Source organism: Aulonocara sp. 'chitande type north' Nkhata Bay, linkage group LG7 (genome assembly GCF_057382095.1).
Source record: "Aulonocara sp. 'chitande type north' Nkhata Bay isolate Kocher_YH1m ecotype deep benthic linkage group LG7, A_spYH_male_GT1.1, whole genome shotgun sequence".
NCBI lineage: Eukaryota > Metazoa > Chordata > Actinopteri > Cichliformes > Cichlidae > Aulonocara > Aulonocara sp. 'chitande type north' Nkhata Bay.
Genome location: NC_141350.1, coordinates 64,531,640 through 64,554,035, shown reverse-complemented (window position 1 = coordinate 64,554,035; position 22,396 = coordinate 64,531,640). Strand labels below are relative to the sequence as shown.

Here is a 22,396-nt window from a genome sequence, read left to right as displayed (position 1 = left end):
AGCAGCCCCAGACACCAGTTTTAAATCTTTGCTTTTCTTGTTGCCATGATATCTGAAATCTACTTTGACAGAAGGCAGGTAATTATTACAGATGGCCATGACATTATATTTATTTATTACAATACAAAGTAATAAATAGAAAGGCCATTACTAAACAATAGGACTGCCACGATTACGTCGACTATTAAAATCGTGGATGTGTCGTTTGAAGCTTTGTAAGATCCTGAAAGACGCAGGAATAAGTAGTAGGATTTAAGAGTGTAATAACAGACTGAAACAGCAGATGGCAGCACTGCATGTCCAGGGATGCCAGCTGCCGTTAAACCCCAAAGAAGAAGCAGCAGTGTCTGGTTTCATAGCTGTGTCCAAATTTAGCGGCCGCATCCTTCGGAGGCCGCATTTGTAGGCCAATTACGTTACAGCGACGTGGCGAAGCCTGTCCAAATTTGAAGATTTCCCCAAACGTGGCTGAAAAATGCATCCTTCATTTCCCCAGATTTGAAGGATGGGTCGGGTGTATCCTTCGTGGCCCAAACTATTCCAGAATTCATAGCGTGGCCCAGCCAATTCCAGTTTTCAACAATGGCGGCAGCTACTTAGTTTTAATATTACTCTTATTACTATTTCTGGGTCACAAAATAAACTTTTAACATATTTTCAGGCGAGAATGTAGCTGTGTAGCTTCAAATATCTGCTCGGTTTATCAAGACATCACACTTTTGCAAAAGTGCTCCGACGTTTTCGGAGACGTCTGTTACCCACCAGCTCGATAACTAGAGGGTTCAAGGCTCACTAGAGCCGGTGAGAACGGCAAACTCCCGGGACATCATTTTCAAACCCGCCGCAGTCTTTCGCTACTCAGGTTAAACATGATATAAAAGCCACTCAGATCATTTAAAAATGTTATTGTTTGGCTTTTTTTTTATGTTTTATTTGTTCCTCAGTAAATCGGTTTGGCTGAGATTAAAGTTATAGTTTTTACACAGCTGAATAAACGTCAAACAGAGAACTGATTAAACAGAAGTGTGAAATGGTAGAGAATTTACTCCAGTGTCCTGTTATATTTCACATAGAAAGAAGAGATGGCCGAGTTTATTAAACTCCACCGAGACAATCTGAAAAATTCATTAAAAGTTTAATAAACTGTCATCTTGTCTTTATTTTTAGTTATCACATACATTAAACACTTCAAGCTGTCAGCTAATGATAGTTATATAAGAGCAGACGCATGCTGGTGCAATAAGCTGTACGTTTTACGTCCAATGGATGCATGATCTGATTAGTCGACTAATCGCAAAAATAATCGGTGACTAGTCGACTATCAAAATAATCGTTTGTGGCAGCCCTACTAAACAATACAGTGTCCATCATTTTATTTGACAAAGTTATTCACAAGAGGAAAACATTCATAAAATCTTCACAAAAGTGGTCGTCCAAGCCAATTCACCCCAAAGTCAGAGAAACTTCTCAGTTAACAGTTAAATGTTAAAATTCATAACAGTAAAATTAGAAAGACTGAACAAATACAGCTTATTTTAAAGGGTTTTCAAACACCTAATCTCTCTAAGAAGAACATGGCAAATGACTTAGATTAGCAAAATTACATCTGAGCAAACCACATGACTTCTGGAACAATGTTCATTGGACATTGAAAATGTCTGGGCAAAATCCACAGCACCACGTTTGTCAAAACCAAACCACAGCATATCGGCACAAACACCTCATACCTGAAGGGGTGATGATGTGGGCACCTTGCAGTAATTAAGGCAACCACGAGCTCCTTTGTAAGCAAAGTATTCTTGAGCCCAATGTGAGGCCATCTGTCCCAACAAGCTACTGAACCATGGGGTATACTCAGTTTTTACTTTAGTTTTTGTTAAACAAATGACAGTGCAATATGTTGTGAGTTGTTCCTCAACACAAACTGTATTTAAAATTTTTTAGAAGTTGATGAGGACCAGATGATTGTTTATTATCTCCCTAACTTGAGAATTGAAAAGAGGGTGTACTTTATTTTTTCCACTTGTGACTGTAAGTCAATTTTGAGTACAAAAGCAGTAAATAATTTCCATCCACCTAGCAACCCCTTCTTGTATACCTCAATTTCACAGTTGTACTCAACGGCCTGTTTAAGGTGGTAAACACGTTTCTTGTTTCCACATGTAGTGGAAACTGTTTTCTTGCTTATTGTTTTGCATATTTATAAGCTGGCATTTTTGGTGGAGCTTGTTGAAGTAGCTCCCTTTATAAATACTAAATACATGTCCCACTTTGTGTTGTGTATGCCAGCAGAATAAATGTATGGTGTATAGAATAGGACAGCTGGGTTAGACTTCCAACACCCTTGTGATTCTGATCTGGACAAGCATAAGAAGATCGATGCATGGATGGATGCTTCGAATCCCTTATGCAATCTATATGCAATGGGGAATAATGAGCAATATGTGCAGAAAGAATCCTTGGGATTTCAGGAAAATTGACCAATCAGGCCTGATAATATACAGGCCTGAAAAACCTGCATATTTGGAGACCAAAATTAGTCCAGCCAAGGATAAGGTTAAGTTTCCTTTTAAACATACTTAAACATACACCTGAGAACATTTTGTTTTTAGAGAAATTAGATTTTAATTTATTTAATATCAGGAAAAAATTACATTAAAATGCATTATTTGAAGTACAATGGAAAAAATTGTTTTTTTATTTATTTATTGTATTTACACGAGTTAAAATCTTTTGGCTTGTTATCTCTACTTGTGTCTTTTTATTTAGATAAACACATTTATTGATCAATTTTCCTTTCAACCCCAACAATTCTTTACCTTTTCCCTTTTTTAAACCACAGAAGCTTACAGGGGAGAAATAAGTAAGTGTCAAGCATCGTATCTTCTTAGTTACATGCCAGGGTTTCCTGATGGATGTGGAACCTCTCTGTTTAGTCAATGGCATGGCTCGTTAGGTTTGTCCGGCCAAAGCATATGGCCAGTCACTGTGGCCAACATCTCCTATTGGGAATTAGACAGGAGGCATCTTTATTAAACTTGGCAGGGTGCCTTGGTTACATCCATCCATTTTCTTAACTGCTTATCCTACTTAGGGAAATGCGGTGGAGCTATCATAAGATCAGAGGCCGGGTACACACACTGGACAGATTGCCAGACCATCACAGGGCCGACACAGAGATAGACAACCACACAATCTCTCACCTGCAGTCACAAGTAAACTCAACATGCATATCTTTGGACTTTGGGAAGAAGTGGGAGTACCCAGAAGAAGCCCATGTAGGCACATAAAGAATGTGTAAACTCCACAAAGAAAGGTCTCAGCAGATCAGAAGATCCAAACTTTGTTGTGAGGCATCAGCGCTACAAACTACACCTCCATGCCATCTCCTTTATTTATTATTATTCATTACTGACAATGCTATTCACCCCTTAAGAAGGACATTTTCAGTAGCTCTCATACATTCACCTCTAAATAAACTGTGTCCCGTAATCTCATTTAAGCAAGCCTCACCAATTGGAACTTTCCTTGAGCACTTGTGGGCTCTTATGTTGAAGAATTATCCAAATGAATATTCATTACAATGGTTAACAGGAAATAACAGCTACATGTGTAGGATCACAACTTAAATCTCATTAAAAAAAATATGTTTAATAAGTTTACTAAGGTTGCCCTAAAATAAGGTTTTAAAAAGCTTTTCCCCCACTAACGTTATACTTCTACCACAATATTAGGCATTGAAGAATTTTCCACATACATTTTAATACAAGAAACTTTTAGTGTGACAGTCTCTCTCACATAATTACTTAGAATGATCTCTAGTTAATCTAAATTAGCATCCACATAGTCATGACAAGGATCTTTTTCTCTATAACGTTTTATATCATACAGTTTCCTCATAGAAACCAGAAGTTTGTCATCTGGCCTTCATGATCAACAGGATGGTTAACTGCAACCCTTCTGAGTCATCACAACAAATGTCTGCTGTAAAAATGTCTTTGTGGCTACATAGATCCGTACTGATAAGATCTGATATAGGTTGCTACCTGGCTAGAAACAAAAACAAAGACACAGTCTGAAGTTCACAGCAAGTGCCTTTCATGTGGTGAAACAGTTAATGGATAATCTACTCAAGGCAGGCATGAGAAACTACAAAAACACAAGGTGCACCTGTCAAACTAACACACGAGACAGTAATCCAACAAAAAAAAAAAGATTAACAGCAAACTGCCTTTAACACAACGTCCAAAGGTTTAATATGATGTATCCCCAAATAGATCCATAAACCCTGTGTACTAAAAAAAGGCTTCAGTGTGGTGAGAGTGACTCAGATGATGAATCAACAGTGACAACCAACTGTTTCCTATCCTGCTCAAGACCATTTCATATCCTCCCAGTCAAAACCAGCTGGTCCTCAGCAGGACCCGCCTGAAACCAGGTATGACATGCAAGGAGACCTGCATGCTCATTGGCTAACACCTAATCCTCCTGTCTGTCTCTAATAATGACAGTACATTAGAAAATGTATTTGACGTCTTACTCAATGTGACCTGAAATTAGTTGCTGTGCCCATAAACACATAAGGAAAGTGTTTATTGATGCCAGGGCAGAGGGCTGTTTTCCCATAGACTTATACAGGACAGGAAGGCTTTTCTACAACCACAGGTATCGCCCTCTGGTGCTCATTAGCCTTGCCAGCTGACATCCCTGGGTATTAGGCCTTCTGCACTTGTTTCACTTTTAAGCCACGTCCACCCTTTATGATGCCCAAGATGTGTAACAACAAACAACTAAAATCGTCACTCACTCAGCTTTCGAGCGGTTTGGTTAGGTTTTGTTTCGGATTTTATATTATCTATCACACCCCATATCCTCCTGCTTCAATAATACACTAATTACATGCACAGTATAACCACAACCCAATCAAATAGTCTTTGATCAACCACAGCAGAGACACCTAGCGGTGGCCACATTTCCACAGCAAGTGCATACACCGTCGCGATACTTAAGACAAGCACAGGTCTCCAAATAAATAGAAGAATAGCACAGTACCGTTGAGGCCTTTTAAAGAGACAAGCAATGGAGGCTTTGAAGTTACCGGAGCAGGATAGATGCTGCTGAGTATACCCACCAAGGCCCGTTTTACACAGCTAATGCGCTAGCACTGGAGCTTTACTCACTTGGGTCACGTTCAGTTAATAAACTGAAAGCCACTGACCGGCACTTACCCACGCCCGAGCTTCCTCTAAGTCCCGGCGATTCCTGGCACCACTTAAACCAACCCCGCCAAACTAAAGGCGTTTTCCGCACTTTTTGACCATAACGGCATTTCTCCCCCGTCTGCTAACATTAGCATACAGCTCACTGCTAGCTACTGACTGTCAAGACTTGGCCAGCAAAGCTAAAGTCCCTCCTCCTGCTCTAGAAAACCACACTGACATGACCACAGCGCTGGGAAAACATCGACGATATCCATCACAGACTGAAGCCCAGCAAAGTCACACAGACGCGGCGTCAACAAACATATCCTCGTTCTTGTGTTATACTTACAAAAGATCCAGGGGGACTAATCCATCCATTGAACGCCGCTGGTAATATGTAATAGCAACACACAGAAGTGTGACATAAACGATTTTCAATCGGTGACCCAGTTTCTCTTCACCGTCATGCCTGTCGGACCACTAACCTAGTTTTTCAACCAATAGCGTTTGCCCTACCGTCGTAGGTGTCCTGTCAGCCAATCAGACGCGAGTTCAGGCTGGGAAACAATGACCGACGTGCTCATTAGCCAATGACGGTCGGAGATGAAGGGAACGCAGACGCTAGCCGTGTGTGAGCCGTAGGCCCGAGTCCAATCCGTCCACTGCGCCCTCCCACTTCGTGACGAACCTAACCTCTCTTCTCATTTCACAGGTTGTCCTGGAGGTTATTCTGCTCCGTAACTAGTGTTCAGAAAAAAATCCCATTTAATTGAATAATTTTTCATCATTTTAGAAAAAACATTAATGTACTTTTTATTAATTTTTTTTCTCTGAAATTTTCATTTACTACAGAAATATTTGCTTAAGACGGTGGCTTAACTTGATGTGACATATCAAGGGTTAGGGTTAGGGTTCTCAAGTTCCACAACCACAAATGTAAATTTATGACTCAATTTTTCTTGTTTGTTTATCACGAAGCTTCATTTCAATTATTTGATTCTGTTTTGTTATGTTTGGTCTTTCTTAACAGCCTGAAATAAATTTTATTGAAACAAAGTTTGTAGATCCTGGAGTCCAGACACCACACCAAAATGCAGATGTAAAAAGGTGAGCAAGAGACACCAAAAGAGGGGAACAGAACAAAAGGAATTACTTAACCTAAGGGATTTTCCTATTTCTCTCATTTCTGCCTCCTCTCTCCTCCGTTCTTCTCACCGTAATCCGAAAACACATTTCATTACACATTTTGAAGGACATTTCAATTCCTAAAGTGCATTTGGTCCAGTAACGAATTGGGGAATGACATGGGACTCAGTATACCACTGATTGTTCCTCTTACTCTAAATCACAGACATTAAGTTGGTGCAGTATTGTTACTTGTGTGAGTACAAGAAAATAATTATTATAATATGATGTGTTAAATTTGTTTAGATCACAGGAATAAGGAAGGATTGGTCTGTGTTTTAGTTTGGCTTAGCTGTAGGCCTGAGAGTGTGTGAAATTGTTTAGAGAGAAAGGAATTTATGGACACTGGGGGTCTGGTGTCATAAAAGGAGACAGGAAGCTACAGTTGGGGGTTGCTGATGCTGATGCTTGTACCTTTAATAAAAATGCATAATTGTTATAACTTAGAAGTAGGTTTGCAGGAGACTCTCCACATGCTTATCTGTAAATGTAAAACAACAAGAGGCCAATGGCCCAGTGGAGGCAGAGTGGGGGTCTCAGTGTTTGTAATATGTTAACTTGTTTTGTTTGTTGTCTAAAGGAACCTGGTGTAGCTTGGGTGAGGAGATTACTTTTGACCGGCAGGAAGTCACACACACACACACACACACACACACACACACACACACACACACACACACACACAGTGCTTTAACTGTTACGCACCCACACCCACATGCACACTCACTCACGTGCACACACATACACACGGGTACGCGCACACACAGGCACTCACGTGCTCGTGCATACACACAGACACACAGAGTTTGCAGCACATCATGGGGGTTTTATGATGGGGTCACTTCTATAAAGCTGGCTGTAACTAACAAAGAGGTGGAAGATTTGCAGAGGGACACCGGCCTTGCACGTCTTCCCTTCTAGAAGATGCATGCTTAAATGAAGATGAATAAAGATGAATAAAGGTTTTGTGAAATAATTACTGAGTTCCGGTGCCGTCTCTGGATGCCTGAGGAATAAAAAGAACCGGGGTAAAACTGATTTCATAACACTTGAAACTATGATAATGAAACTAATTGTGCAAAAGAAGATTGTGGCTTTTTTCAGGTGGGTGTCTCCTGTACTTCAAAAGTTATGAAGGTAAAAAAAAAAAAAAGAGCTGGACCCATTTATATAATATACTATATACACTATACAACCCACCTTTCAGAAGTAGTTAATTTAATATGGAGTAACTATTTTCTGGAATTGAGACATTCTTGAAGATGACGTTCAAGTAGTACAGAGGGTGCAGGAAACACAGGTTGTATCCCAATTCAGGGTCTGCAGCCTTAAAGGCCGCATTTTAAGGACGATTACGTCACTGCGACGCGACGAAGGCTGCTCGAAATGCAGCCCTCAAATGTATCCTTCATTTCCCTGAATTTTAAGGATGTGGCGGTGTAGACTTCATGGCCCAACATATCCCAGACTTCATAGCGCTGCGGTGGGTGTGGATAATTTTGCCGAAAAAAACGGCTGAATCGGAGAGGCCAAAGAGTAAACTTTTAAAAGTAAGTACTGAATATTATGTAACTTATTTATGTGCTAGTGATGGTAAATTCGATTCTTTTTACTGAATCGCGTTTTAATGAGTCACTCACCAAAGTGAATCGGTTTTCCTTGAGTCATTTGAGTCAATGAGTCAGTTGACCAGAGTGCAAAAATGTATATTTTCACTCAAACTTAATTTGTTTCTCTTTTAATGTAAATCCTACTGCTAAGATGAATGATTGTAAAAGAAAACAACTATTTTATAGAGCAAAAAAAATCTAAAGGGAACATTTTTATTTTATTTCATTAGTATTTTCCTTAAATGTGTCAAATATATATTTTCTCATCTAAATGTGCACTGAGCTGTGAGCCAGGGGGCGGTAATGCGCCTTAACATTGGTTGCCAACCAAGAAGAAGAAGAAGAAGAAGCTGTGTGCCAAGAGGGAGGAGGTGATACACCAAAAGGACACCGAGGCTCCGAGAAAGAATGCAGTCTATTATACTTGCTTTCTTTTTTATGGCCAGCAGAGGGCGACTTGTGGAGTTACAAAAAGAAAGCTGTATAGAAGCTGAAACACTTTCCTGATGACGTCATAAGCTCAATCACTAGTGTTAAGTTAAATTTAAATTTAAGATGTTCATTTTTTAAATGAAGAGGGCTTTACTGTATAATTCCCATGCTGGTAACCTTTGAGTGTGCAGTATACTTGTAATTGAGTTTCTCAGTCAGATCTGCCTCTTGCTCGTCACCTCAGTTTTAAAACATTACCTTTTGACTTCATAACAGAACTGCACTAAAAGAATCATAGCATAATTAATAAATACATCAAAAATACTTGGAAAAGTGAGAATCAGAAAGGCTGGAGAAACAGCCTGCAGAGGTAAACTACAGAGACACAGACATATAGGCTGATGGAGACAGCCAGTCTAACAACGGGTTGTCTTGACTGTGAAGAAGGAGTCAGTAATTACACTCTTACACTGCTGTGTGTTGATGGCATGGATGATTTATTTATTGTCTACTTATTTTTCCTGTATAGAATGAACTGTATGCTCTGGGGTATTAGTGACAGCAGACACATGCACCAATTTAGACAATAATGCATGTTAGTAATAAATTACTGTTGCAAAACTATGTTTATATTTTCTACCAAAAACAGTTTGAATGGAATGAGAAACATTAACTTTCATGAATTCTTCCACTCCCGGAGACCCCTCAGACATGATCTCAAATGCCTGTTTATGCCATCCGATCCGTCAAACACCTTCATACAGTTCATCAACAGCAGATGACAGAGGCTTCCACACTACAAACATTAGAAACAGGATATAAACTTAAAGGGGAAATCAAAGTGATATATAGTACTGACAGTGGTATGAAATCAATTTAAGGTGAAAAGCTGTGACACATTCTAACTTGTTTTTTTTTTTTAAAGGAATAAACAAGGCTATTTTCAGATATTACTGGATATCTTCATTTTCTTTTTTTAACAGCCAAAACAGGGAACAAACCAGGGGCCAGCTATGCAGCTACTGCTTCTGCTGCCATGCAGTTTGTGCTATCTCCTCTGCTTGGTTCAGTGACTGCCAAATCCTGATGGAAAAAAAAAAAATCAACGAAAAACAGGGAGACCAAAACATCAAAACTGGTCTGACACTACTAACTATATTTAAAAATTCTGGAGGATGATTTCAATATTCTTCTGGATTTAAAAAAGCAATGCTCAAGTAGAAGTGAAATTCTTGTGTTGCAGATGTAAATGTAACTGTTGTACATATGAGCTAGAGTTTAGACTAAAATCAACATGAGCTAAAGATAAATAGCTGCAAACAGAGGTGGGCTCAGGTTTGAGTCAAAATGACTTTTTAAAAAAATTTTTTTTATTAATCAACGCTTCTCTTCTTCACGATTAGATTTGTAGTTGTATTTTTGATCATGTAGCACTGCTTAGCTTTATTTTTTAGCACGTTTGTAATCTTGGTGATCCTTAAATAACAAACAGTGTTATTTTTCCCTTTTTGTAATATTATGATTTGGCATGGGCAATCAAAGAAGTTTTCACCAGTAAGTCTTTTGGGATTCAAGTCATTGGATTTTAAAACAGTTTAACAATATAATGTAAGGAAACGGGTGAATTAAAAGACTATATTTCCGGATGACTGACATAAATGCACTTTTTTCCTAATTAAAATATTGCCTTATTTAGCGATTTTACTTCATTTTGAATTTATTAAATACAGGACGAAGATTAAAAAAAACAAAAAACGGTCCGTGAGTCGTTTGGTACCGCTGTTATTTGGCGTTGGTGTTGTGCGCATGCGCCGCGTCTGCGCAGAAACATTGGGTAGAATGTTTTTCCAGGTAGGATGGATTCCCAGAACTCCGGCCTCCGTAACTTAAGCTCGGGTGTGAAATTTATGATTTTCCCGTGTGATATGAATAAACATTCTTTGGTTTTGGTACCGGTTTTATTTTGTTATATTTATCCGCGACACCTTAAACGCCGGTCAGTGAAAAAACTGTCGGACATAAACAGGTCCGTGGCGGAAAAAAGGTTGGGGATCGCTGTTCTAGTGTTTCTGTAATGAGGTCAGAGGAAAAGTGTGTGTCTGACTGTGAGCACCAGCAGGTGGTGATATTGCTCTACTTACAGATGAAGTGCTCAGACACTCATAAATGGAAAGCGTGACATCTTTCTTTGTAAGTGTTTTGCCCATGTTGCACCGTTACAACCTATGTTTTTAGGTGTGCATGCAGTCACCGCTCTACAATGTAGGCAACAGAAAATATAGATATATCTTTTTAAATTCCCTTTATTTTCTTTGGTCGAGTTTTATATAACAGATGTTTAAGTTGAATGTTTTATTAATTTAAAATACACTTTTTCCCTTGAAGAAGTTGAATTAGTACTCCCAGTTTTGCCAGAGTATTTTTAACACATCTTTTCTGCTACGTACGTGACAAATGTCTGCGCTTTTGCCCCCTCTGCTGTATTATATCTTGTCACATTGACAATTTATTACACTATTATATCTTGTTCATACAAATTCATTGCAACAGTTGGAATTTTCTAAATCCATAATTTATAGCAACACACCATCAGCCCTTTAATGAAAACAAACTATCAAAAGGACTGACAAATCATGTAAATGTTGATTAAAATTACATTTAATATTTTATGTCATAACCTGATCAACAGCCTGTTGATTATGCGGCTGTAATAACATCTGCTTCATATCCAGGTATTGTGTTGCATGAAGAACATAGATTTATATCCAGATTATGAGCTATATAACTGTTTAAAGTTAACTATAGTTTAATTTGCATTTTTATGCACATTTGTTTGTTTTGCCAGCATTTAGGCATCATTTTTAATTTTTTACTTTGGGTAATATGAGACAGCCTCCAGCCTGAACTCGATAAGAGATGAGTGGAAGAAATTTTTCTTCAGTCACAGAAAGGAGTTATACTGGATCCCCTTCCCAGCAAAAAACACAAAAACAAATGAAAAAACAAACAAACCAGGATCTATTTTATTTGTTTGCGTGGCTCTCCCCCGGCTTCCTCCCACAGTCCAAAGACATGCAGTTAGTGGGGACAGGTTAACTGGAAAACATAAAATTGCCCATAGGATTGAATGCAGGAGTGAATGTGAGTATGATTGGTCGCCTGTGACAGACTGGTGACCTGACCAGGGTGTACCCTGCCTCTCGCCCTAAGACAGCTGGGATAGGCTCCAGCGCCCCCCAGGACCCTGAAAAGGATAAGTGGATAGATGGATCCAACTTTTTGAATTTGTAAGTGATATTTTTCACCTCTGGTTCTTTTTTATATGACCTGCATGAAATAATATGAGTCAGAAAGTCAGGCTGAAGTACGATGTGCATTTTGTAGTCCAGCAGATATCACAAGGTTAAGGAGCCGAGTGCACATGCAGTCTGATTCACTGATTCTCCTCCTTATTAATTCTCCTTCACACATTTTCTTGACATTTAATAGTTTCCAGTAATGTCAATGAAAGGTCATTACAAAAAGAGATACCCACCAAGTTTTTAAATGTGTAAAAGTTCGCCCTCTAGTGTTCACTGCTGACAAACCAAAAATAAGATCACCAGTAAATAACAGAACGTGCTTTCCTTGGTTCTCAAAGCTGAAAACAAGTCATTTATTGTTGTTGTTGTTGTTGTTGTTTTTAATATATATATAATATACACTGGCAGTAAGGCATAAATAATACAGTGAGTGCAAGTTCAGTCCTGAAGCAACAGCCTGTACTTTCAGCAGCTGTTGATCAGCAGAGGCGTCCGTCTTTGGATCGTTAAGGTCATTTAATCTAACTCTGCTGCACTGTAAATCTCTAGTACTGTTATCCACACACAGACCCACGGCTGCAAGAAAAGAGAAAAATGTGAATTTCAAGCAAAAAAATAATTACACTTGCTCTTTTTTCACTGTAAACGTGTGCTGCTGTGTTTGGTCTCACCCATGAGGCTGGCACTGAAGGTCATCGGCACAGGGGCAGTGGTCACGGGGACCCTCCTGGTCCCAGGCTAGCATATCCATCAGCAGGTTGGGGTGGCTTAGACAGGACTCCCCCTTGCCCGGTTTGGGGTTACATACTGGAAACAAAAGCTCTGATGGAAGCAGCAGTGAAAAAAATACATGAAGTTTAAAATTGCCTTTATTGAATCTTCTAAGTCATTGACTGGTCAGTCCAAATCACAATGTCTCACTTAGACTATCCCCGTTCTGACTTTGTTAGTCTTGGACTATGTTTGATTCCTAAATTCTGTCACCAAGCATTTAGAACTGGTTACAGGTTGAGATAATAACATATTACAGATTGCTTGAAAATAGCAAACAGATCCAATTAGGCACTTTATGGTAGTCTCTCTGGTGTTCCAACCCAGATGAAACTTACCTGGTTGGAAAGCACAGCAGAGGTGTGGCCTGCAGTCACTCTGACTCTGACAGATGGTTCCCTCTGTTCCACTGGTGGCGTTCACTGTGCACTGGCCCCAAACACACATCTGATCAGAGCAGCACTCCTCATCCTTGATGCAGGGCTATGTGAGGACACGCAATCAGATATGTTAAAAAAAAGTATGTCAAGTGCATCCTTTTGGATTCATGTAGATAGCATTACATCACGGCATAAAGGGCACTTTTTTTTTTTTTGCTTGATGCATTTTTATGTCACTTATGTTACTTTTGAACATTTTCAAGTCCAGGGGTGTGTGGAGAGGGGGGCATGGGGTGGTATTTCTATGTTATGCTACATTCCGCTTCTAATCTGCTATTTAGGAGCAAATATTGCACATATTGTAGTATACATCATTTATTTCAGAAACGTTGGTACCATTAATTAACCAAGATTATGGATTGTATTATGTAAACGATCTAAATACTTGTTTCTGCCACTTTACAATAGAAAATGTTTTATTCAAAACAAACATTCAACACAAATTATCTTTAAACTCAAGTTCAGTGCTACTTTTTGTCTACTGCACATAACATTAAAACTATGTCCAATATTTTCTATGCTGTATATTTCTAATAAAAAAAACTGCAGAAATTGCAGTTCCTCTATTGGCCACGTGAGGCTTCAAATATATAAGTCCCCATATTGTCATGGTTTGCAAGGGCAGACTGTGTGGAGATGAGAGGTGCAGACACAAGTGCAGACAAGTAGAGAAACAGGTGGAGGTTTAAACTGAAAGTGAGCCTTTCATTGGTGGCTGTAAAAAACACTGTAAAGCATTTAACGGAAGGGGAACTGAAAACACTAACAAAACCTAAACTGGGAGAAGCTAAACAAAAGAACATGAAGAACAAGCAGATGATCCAATGAGGAACAGCGGGAAACATATATACACACAGAGGGAAAGGAGGAAATGGCAAACAGGTGAGGAACACAGCTGTGACTAATCAAACAAGACCAGACAGGGAGGAAGGAAAACGGAATACACTGACACAGGACACAGACTGTCAAAGTAAAACAGGAAATACACAAACGTAGAGTCAAGGATTATCAATACGTAGCACAATGGACACAAGGGAGGCACAGTAACACAGTAACAATGCTGTCCAACTTATCAGCATTATAAAGGATGTTTACAGCTTAGAACAGAATTAGCTTCTGTGGACGTTTCTCCTAGATAACAACTGTTTGTTTGTGATTTTTCAATTTTAATTTTTTCCCCTGTATGTATTATGTTGAGACAAAGTTAGCCATGTTGTCTCTGTGACTGACAGGTTTTAGCCAAGCACTGCTAATCTGAGTGACTGAACTGAACCTCTCAACGGCAGAGCTCCTATCAGTGAGTGAAATTCCAGTATTTTATTAGTCTGTTAGCACTTATCATCCAAACCATTTATGGATGCATCCACTACTCAAACTTTCAAGCATAACTGATAAACTTGTACTCCACTCTTTTTGCCCAAATTCCTTTGTAGCTCAACAAAAACAACATGGAGGCTAAAGCTGAGCTTTCAGACCGATGGGACTGACAGTCCAGAAACCACCAGGTTAAGTTATGGTGATTACTTTTACATGCAGCCAGTCACACTGTACTGTAGCTGGAAGGTTGTTCCCTCGAAAGCTGAAAGGCAATACTTCCCCTCCATTAGAGGGGAAGTGTGAATCGTCTGTGGGTTCATCGTGACTAGTGATGCTGTACTTGAAGCAAAGACACTGATTATAGTAGCTCATCGCAACCACAAAAGACAACACTAACTGTCTCCCCACCATGTCTGTTGGGATACAGGGGAGGCATTTGGAGTTCTCAATCTCATACAGGCAGTATTTCAGGTTGCCACAGTCCTCGTCCACCATGCATTCCTGTGGGATGAGAAAAATGAATTACAAATATATGAAGTGATGAAGAACCTAACAGAAGTATTTATATAGTTTTAGATAAGAAATACATGCATCTTGAAAATAATCTCATCTCACAATGGATATCATTATCAAGAAGCACTCAGCCAAACAGAATTCAGTGTAGCTGAGTGCTATTTGCCTGTATCACAATAACAGTCGTACGTTATTCCACTGCACCCCCACATAATGACTTCCCGGTATCTGCTGGGTCCATCTCCATGCAAACTGCATTAAGGATAACATCAGTGGCATCCGAATGCAACAGAAGGGCTGGGTCTCTAGAGTATCCCCTCCTTCTGTCCTCTACACTTGATTTGCACTCCAGCATGTTGAAGGTAAAGAAATTATCTTCAAATATGTGCCCTTTCTAGGATGACTCACAGAAAGAAACGGTGCTTAAAAGAAAACACAATTTTTTTTAATGCCTGAAACAATCTGGGCTTTTAAGACCAAGCTGGAAATATTATAAACTTGTTGTTAAATGATGCTAACTGTGAGTTTGTTGCAGGAACACCGTGTACACCATGCAACAAAGTGACAAATATTGTGCATGCTGAAAAATGCGCTTTTAAGGGTGGATTTTCCAGCAGAGGAAGTCAACAAGTCTTTATGCTAATGAGATATTTGAGATTTAGTTTGACTTGTTTCCAGTGGTGAGAGGAAACAGTGCATGCCAAAAACCATCCCAGCCACATGGGTGGATTTCTCTGATTTATCTTTGAAAGTGTGGCCTGTGAAAGTTTAACACAGGAAGCAAACAAAGAACATCTTTAAACCAGACCTCCTTTCCCACTGTAAATTTAGATTTCAGTTTTCTTGCCCGAAAGCGTTATTACTGTCTGCGTTTCTACCTCATCAATACAGGAAAACAGGTCAAATGAAGCTAAAAGGTTAGATATTAATCACACATTACAGAGTCCTGGTTTTATTTGTGAGGAATGGATGACTTAAAGTTCCTCTATGATCCTTTTTTGGGGGTTTCTTCTTTATATTTTTCTGAGGAAATGTAACATGACAAAGTTGCAAAGCTTGGAAATCAACTGTTATTTTTTGCAGGTCGGGGAGTCAAGTTCAGCAGATTTCAGATGCCAGCTCTCATCAGCTGGCGGCTTAGCAGATTCTATTCTGCTCATCCTATTAGCAAGTCTTATAGGAGCGTGCTATTTTGCTGCAAGCTGCTTTGTCACCCACCACCACCCCATATTGTTCAACCTGTTTGCGCTATTTTTGACTTGAACCATGTCGGTTGTCTGCTTTGTTCTGTGGGCAATCCTTGCTTGCCTGGAGTGTTGACCTTTCTCTCCCTGCATTTGTGTACATTTGTGTGTTTCCCAGAGCCATGGCTACACAACTGTTATCACTGGTTCCCTGGATTGTGCACTTGTCCCATCCACCATGGCGCCAGCTCTTCCGCCTACACTCTACAGATTGTTTATAATATAATTCATACTCTTTAGTGTTAATTTTTTTGTGTTTTCAAGTTAACACCTTAGAATTGTGCTGTGCTCCAGATTTCCTCCTTGTGTGCCAGGAATTCCACACAGTATTTTATTGTTTTGCTCTCTAGTCTGCTTGTTTGTTTTCACCACTCTCCTACAATGTCTCTCCTCTCTGGCTTTGCCTCTGAAAATTCCACTTCACATTATGAATTGGTGAATAAACCTTGTCAACTGCTTTTCTTGTGTCCCGTCCTGCTTCGGTTAAATCATAACAGTAGGTGCTGCTGTTCCCCCTCCTCTTAGGCTTTCTACGTATGATTTTCAAATGGCGGGGAGGTCCCAGAAATGCCACCAAATATAAATGTCTGAAAATGGAGAAACAATCCTAGGTTTGTCTGAAGTGCTCCTGGCAGAAGCTCAGTTATTCTCTCACACAGCTTAATACAATTTGTCTTCTCATTACTTATCTATCTTACAAGTTGACACAAAGGCACGGTTTCTGCCTAGTAGCTCTTTCAGCACACTCACAAGCAAAGAGGGAGCGCATGCCTTGCAGTTTTATTGGCAACTGACATTTTCTAAGAATGCTGCACTGCTACTTAACGAGTTAGGTAGAGAACTCATGCCAACGCAGTGTCTTAGCTGGGCTAGGTAACCCATCAGAAAATTCAGCAGCAGAAATGGAGGTATGCAGAATCAGGGTAAAAAGAGCACAGACCAGAGTTATGAAACCACAAAGGAGCAAAATACGGGACATTTAACGCAACAGCTGAAATGTAGTAGCCACAGTTGTCTGCAACGCTTTGTAGCAACAATAAGGCATTTGACTGACAATTGTTATGGACAGCAGTGCTGTAGGAAATTATCTAGACCCTCTATTCACTTAAATCACATTAATCGCAGACTGCCTCTACTCATCCAAAAAGCATCCACATTTTAACCAAATGTTTCCACATTTTAGCTTACATGTGCTTTTCTTCAACTCCCCATGCGCTGACTAATTTTTTTTTCTGAAGCAGCAACAGTGCCATGCGATTAACTGACTCTACTCTACTGTGACTTAACAAATAAGGTTAAAGACATATGTCGCTAGTTGTTTAATTTGTTTGTTTTAGTAGTTTCTTTACAAAAGTACAGCTTTTTGGCTTACAATCTTCCTTGCTTCCTTGGCATTTTTTCCTCTATTAACATAACCACCATCTGTACAGCTGCCAGGAAAGAAAAAGATCAAAACCACCACCGTAAAGTAAAGAGCAGGCAGCAAGCAGCAGCAGCAACCTCAATCCAAACTGGCCTCCTCTTGGTGAAAACTATGAAAAGTATATGGTAGGTTTCTTTGCTGGATGAGATCATTCTTTTTTTTGAAAAAACGTATTAATACAATGGTCCCATGGTTTCAAAAACCTCTCTTTCTCTCTGTCTCGTCTTACAAATGTGGAATATTTCCCAAACTGAAGGAAAATGCATCTGAAATCAAGCACTCTAAAAGCTGATAAATATTTAAAATAATACTGACAGATTCTCATTGGAATGTAATAAAAAAGAGGCTTGAGCTTTTATCTGTTTCCAAAAGGCAGCCTGTAAACTTTCCATCGCTTTGAAAAGAGGTCTGAAACTAAGTGAGTTGGATTTTGTGTTTCTCCAAAATATTTCCAGAATCCCAACTTGATACAAGCCAAAATGTTAAACTATTAATCTCAGTACAAAATACTGACTCACCATAAGCAAACTTATATCACTAAAAGATTATACTGACTACTAAATACAATTTTCCATTGACACATAAAAATAGCAGCTTCATGGCAGCATCGGGAAAATGTGGACACAGAAGAAAAAGACAAAACCTTGTTTAAAACTTGGTTTAGGTTTAGGTCTGGATCAAGGACAAGAGGTAAAAGACTCACATGATTCATGTTGTTCCACTGGCTGGAGATCTCCATATGAACATGGGACAAATGAGTCTCCCCAGTGTTGTTGTTAGTGTCCTATAAAAACAGTAAGGGGGTGAAATACTGTATCAGACCTGGGGAAGAAAAACAACTTTTCTTTTCTTACCAATTAATCCTAAACCCACTCAGACACTGTAGACTGAAGTGAATGGCTTGTGTGCGAAAGTTACACGGTAATGAGTGAATCCCTACCTTGTCAGTTCTGTCTAGCACCTTAACTGCTTTGTCTCCGTTCTTTATCACCATCGTAGTCTCATTGTGGTAGTTAGGACCCAGCTCCAGTGAGCCTGAAGAGGATTTTGCACTCTCTGTAGTGATCTGTTGGAAGGAAAATTAGGGTAAATCTTAAATAAAGAGCAGCATATGTTATACTGTACATCTGTTGTTCATATTTTGGAAAATATGGATCCTTAAGGGGGCTATAAAAATGGATAGTTTGCATTCTCTGCTTGATGCAACAGGGAAACCTCCCAGTAGCCCAGAAATGATTAAAACCAGACGCTCACTGACATCAGGAAATGTATCGGACCTGCTGAAATTCAATTCTTGGGAAGGAAAATAACAAACACAAGGTACTGAAGGCTGTCTAGAAAAAGCTGTTTGTATGAAGTTCTTGCAGGAGCTCTTCCGTATTGCCTTTTCTTTCATTGAACTGAGTGTCTGGCCGGGAAATCTCTATTTTAAGCAAATACTATCATGATGAGTGACGGTGGTACTCAGCACGGCGTGGGTCAGATTTAAAGCAGACACGGAAACTATGTGTCTGCTAAAAGTAACTGAGCATTAAAATAATTTGAAACACTTTTTTATCCCCCTGCTTTCTAATAAAACTGTCGCGTATTTACTTTAATATGGACACATTGGATTTCTCTGCCAGTCAGCACTGGCTTTATATGAATGGATAAAATATGACGCCAACCTGGTCCACTGCCTCCTCCAGTATGTGCTGAGTGTCCTCCATCAACTCCTCTACCTCTCGGAACATATCGGTCAAGCTGACCGGCCCCCGCTCCAGGCTCTCCCGCGGGAACAAGGTCCCGCTCCTCGCCGTGCCGACGGCTGCCCACAGAAAGCACAAACCCCGGAACACCGACAGCTGCGCGATGCCGGACATCTTTCCTTCTCTTCCACCTAGTCTGTCTACCGAGCAGCACACGGGTGTGACGCACGCAGGGCACACAGCTGGACACAGCTGGATCCGTTTTATTTGGAAAGTATGAGGAGCGCAGCAGCAGCGGTGGTGAGGGGGAGGCGGAGGAGGGGAGGAAGGTGGGGGGGGGGGGGGGGGGTATTAGCAGGATCAGGTTTAATGGGGTGGAAAAAGTTCACGCTGCATTTCGTGATTTAAACGTCAAACACAGGCGAGTGGCCTTTATAAAGACATAAATGTGAACCGGACTGTAAAACAAACAGAAGTAAAGGCTGACAGACGAATGCCAGATGTGATCTGTAGAGGCAAGTTCCCACGTAGGCCTGCGCTTAATCACCGGTCACTTCAGTGGAGCTGACAGCAAGAAATACACATCACGTCAGACAGCTTTAGTGAAGGTCTGCCCGTTCTTTTGAAAATCGAGACAAAGTTTGGACTCTTTTGCACAATCCTACAGAAAAAAAGATTTGATTTTAGTTATATTTATGTGATGAAGAGCAACTCGATGTTTCATTACTGATACTGTGTAGCTTGGATACTTAGTCTCCTCAGTTTATGAGGCTTAATTTGAGGTTTTTCGTTCATTTCTGAGTGTTGGTTCTGGTTTGATCTTATTACCCTGATGATGAGTTTTAGTATTATAATTTTGGGTTAATGTCTTAATAATAATAATAATAATAATAATAATAATAATAATAATAATTAGTAGTAGTAGTAGTATTAATAATATAATAGTAGTATAATATTATATTACATTATTATAGTAGTATAATAATATAATAGAGTAGTAGTAGTAGAGGTCGGCTCTCCAGTGCCTCCCTCCGTCTGGTTTTAGTTCCTTTGTGTTCTTTTGTCTGTAACTTTTTATGTCTTTTATTATGTTTTGGTTATTTCCTGTTTTATGTTGAAGGTTAGTTTTACTTCCGGTCTCTTTCTTCCTATGTTTCCTTGACTGTTATCGTCTGCTGTCAGGTGATTCCTCCCGTGTCCTGTTGTCTAATCAGTCCTGTTTGTGTATATAGTCTTGTGTTACTCCTGCATGTCTAAGTCTCTTGTTTGTGGGTTTTAGATTTCACCTGTTGGACTTTGTATTTTAAGAAACGCTTACCTTTTCTTAAAATATCCCTCGCTGTTCTCCTATATGTTTCACATATTCAGATGGTTATGGCATCTTTTAGTTACATTTGTTTCAGTCTTGCCTTGTATTTTTGACTGTGTTTCCTCCTGCTGGAGTCTTTGTTCTTACTGCTTTTAGATCAGTCTGTATTCTGGGTTACCTACCTTAGCCACCTGAGCTGATTGCACCCACTCAAAATGATGCTTGGGGTTCCCCCAGAGAAGCAAGTTTCACAACTTGGCAACCATCTTGGATCAACTCCAGGTGTCTGAGAGCTTTATTTTTTGTCCGGAGGTTAAATATTTGGTGATTCTGCCCCCAAAATGAGATTTAAAAGAACAACTTGCTGGTCAGATTATTCTTTTGCACATTACACATGAGGTTTCACAACTTTACACGTCCTGAAACAACTGTGAACCTCAGTACATTGTGCACATATGTCAGTACAATAAAGTGACTGTCTGATTGTACAGGGTGTATTAAAAAAGCATCATCCGATTTCAAAGTGCTTTGATTCCACAGCCGTTCACCAATAAAGACCAAACACGTTCTGTTGGAAGGAGTACTGTTTGTGAGTTTCACATGGTTACCGGTAGGTAGCATAACAACAGCTGCGGCTACAGTGACTCCAATCTTACTTGCAGAAATATGAAACAAGTTTGAATATAGTACAGACATATGCTGTGTGGTCTGTTTCTATGTGTTAGCCCTGCGACAGACTGGGTGTATCCTGCCTCTTTCTCTCCGACAGCCAGTATAGGCTCCAGCCCCCCAACTACCCTGAATTGGAGAAGTGGAAGAGAATGGATGGACATACTGTGTATCCAGAGGGGTACGGCATACATCACGTGTGAACACTAAGTTTTTTGTATGTAAAAATATAGTCAAGTATTTTAAAGTTTACTGCAAGCTTCACTCTTTCATAAAGTTCTTTGTATGTGTAACACTTTTACCACCGGCTCGTGTGACAAGACTCCCCCCTTATGCCCTCGGGTGCAGTCTTGACTCTACTTAAACATTCTGTGATAAAAGATACATCTCGAAAAATAAATATCAGTCTAAGGTTCATATGATTCTCGTGTCTACACAGACAAGCGGAGGCTAAGGAAATACACTTAACCGATTAAGGCTAATACATGTGAATACTCAAATGATAAGACACCATGCAATAAACCCAACACAGGATCTCAGGGTTAGAAAATGTATTAAACAATTGCAGGAAATTCACATCCAACCCTTTTTTTCTTCATGAAAAAAACACATATACAAAACATACAATAAACCCCCGGGGGATAGATTTTAGTATTTTTTCCCTTAACCTGTCCAATGTTATTCTTTCCCCAGAGTGCACTCTTAGTTTATTTTTGTTGTTGGCGCGCTTTAGTTGGAGCTCTTAATAATAACAACAATACCTCCGAGTATCCGTGATGTCTCCACCTCCGCCGATGAATAACTCGCTCGTTGTGGTAGCAACCGTCTCCACTCGCGGCAGCGAGCAACGAATCTCCGGTTCCTTAGATAGCAGCAAATCATCCACGGTTAGCGACTCTCTCCCGAGACAACTCTCAAACTCCGTCTCTTCGCTCCGGCAGAATCTCCGTTAGCCAGGACCGTGGCGTTAGCCTAGCTCCAGCTAGCCAACGTAGCCAAACGTGCCTCGTGCTTAGCCAAGCACAAAAGATACGGGAAGCCCGGCTCAAACGCTCCGAATGATTACCGGGAAGTCCGCAGACGGGTGATATGTTGTTGCCGAACAACTTTGGTGACATAAGCAGTCCCGAAGTCCGTGCTTCGTCTATGCCATTTTAGTAATCCTCCTTTTTCTCCTCTCTTCCTCCCGAGTCTCTTTCCCCCGGAAGTCATCTGCAAGTCATGACCTCTCGTGACGTAGCATATAAGACAAGTTACACCTCCTCTCTTTTAACAGACATTCACATTCCATG

At 39.9% G+C, this 22,396-nt stretch overlaps 2 protein-coding genes across 4 annotated transcripts in view; both read right to left on the bottom strand.

Annotated features, from left to right (window-relative positions):
• LOC147326613 (basic helix-loop-helix ARNT-like protein 1) overlaps window positions 1-5,685 on the bottom strand; it is a 32,488-nt gene extending 26,803 nt beyond the window's left edge. For 2 of the 3 annotated variants that reach the window (XM_086301943.1, XM_086301945.1), the window contains exon 1: window positions 5,551-5,685. The gene's annotated coding sequence lies outside the window, so the exon portion shown is untranslated. Of the gene's footprint in view, window positions 1-5,228; window positions 5,379-5,550 lie in introns of those variants that run through there. The other variant, XM_086301944.1, reaches the window with a different exon arrangement.
• Window positions 5,686-11,427: 5,742 nt separating this feature from the next.
• On the bottom strand, window positions 11,428-19,456 carry dkk3b (dickkopf WNT signaling pathway inhibitor 3b). The gene is made up of 7 exons (XM_086301942.1): window positions 19,106-19,456; window positions 18,379-18,504; window positions 18,142-18,222; window positions 14,667-14,759; window positions 12,840-12,984; window positions 12,402-12,552; window positions 11,428-12,306 (listed from the first exon to the last, which is right to left on the bottom strand). Exons 1-7 carry the CDS (start codon window positions 19,298-19,300, stop codon window positions 12,285-12,287), a joined length of 813 nt encoding a protein of 270 aa, XP_086158068.1. The 5' UTR covers window positions 19,301-19,456; the 3' UTR covers window positions 11,428-12,284.
• Between the last annotated feature and the right edge of the window lie 2,940 nt (window positions 19,457-22,396).

Excerpts from the sequence above, each read along its gene's own strand:
- dkk3b (XM_086301942.1), bottom strand. The coding sequence starts at position 19,300 with ATGTCCGGCATCGCGCAGCTGTCGGTGTTCCGGGGTTTGTGCTTTCTG. Across the intron at positions 18,505-19,105 it reads TGGAGGAGGCAGTGGACCAG|ATCACTACAGAGAGTGCAAA; the intron begins GTTGGCGTCATA and ends TCCTTCCAACAG. Across the intron at positions 12,307-12,401 it reads CTTCAGTGCCAGCCTCATGG|CCGTGGGTCTGTGTGTGGAT; the intron begins GTGAGACCAAAC and ends CTTTTCTTGCAG.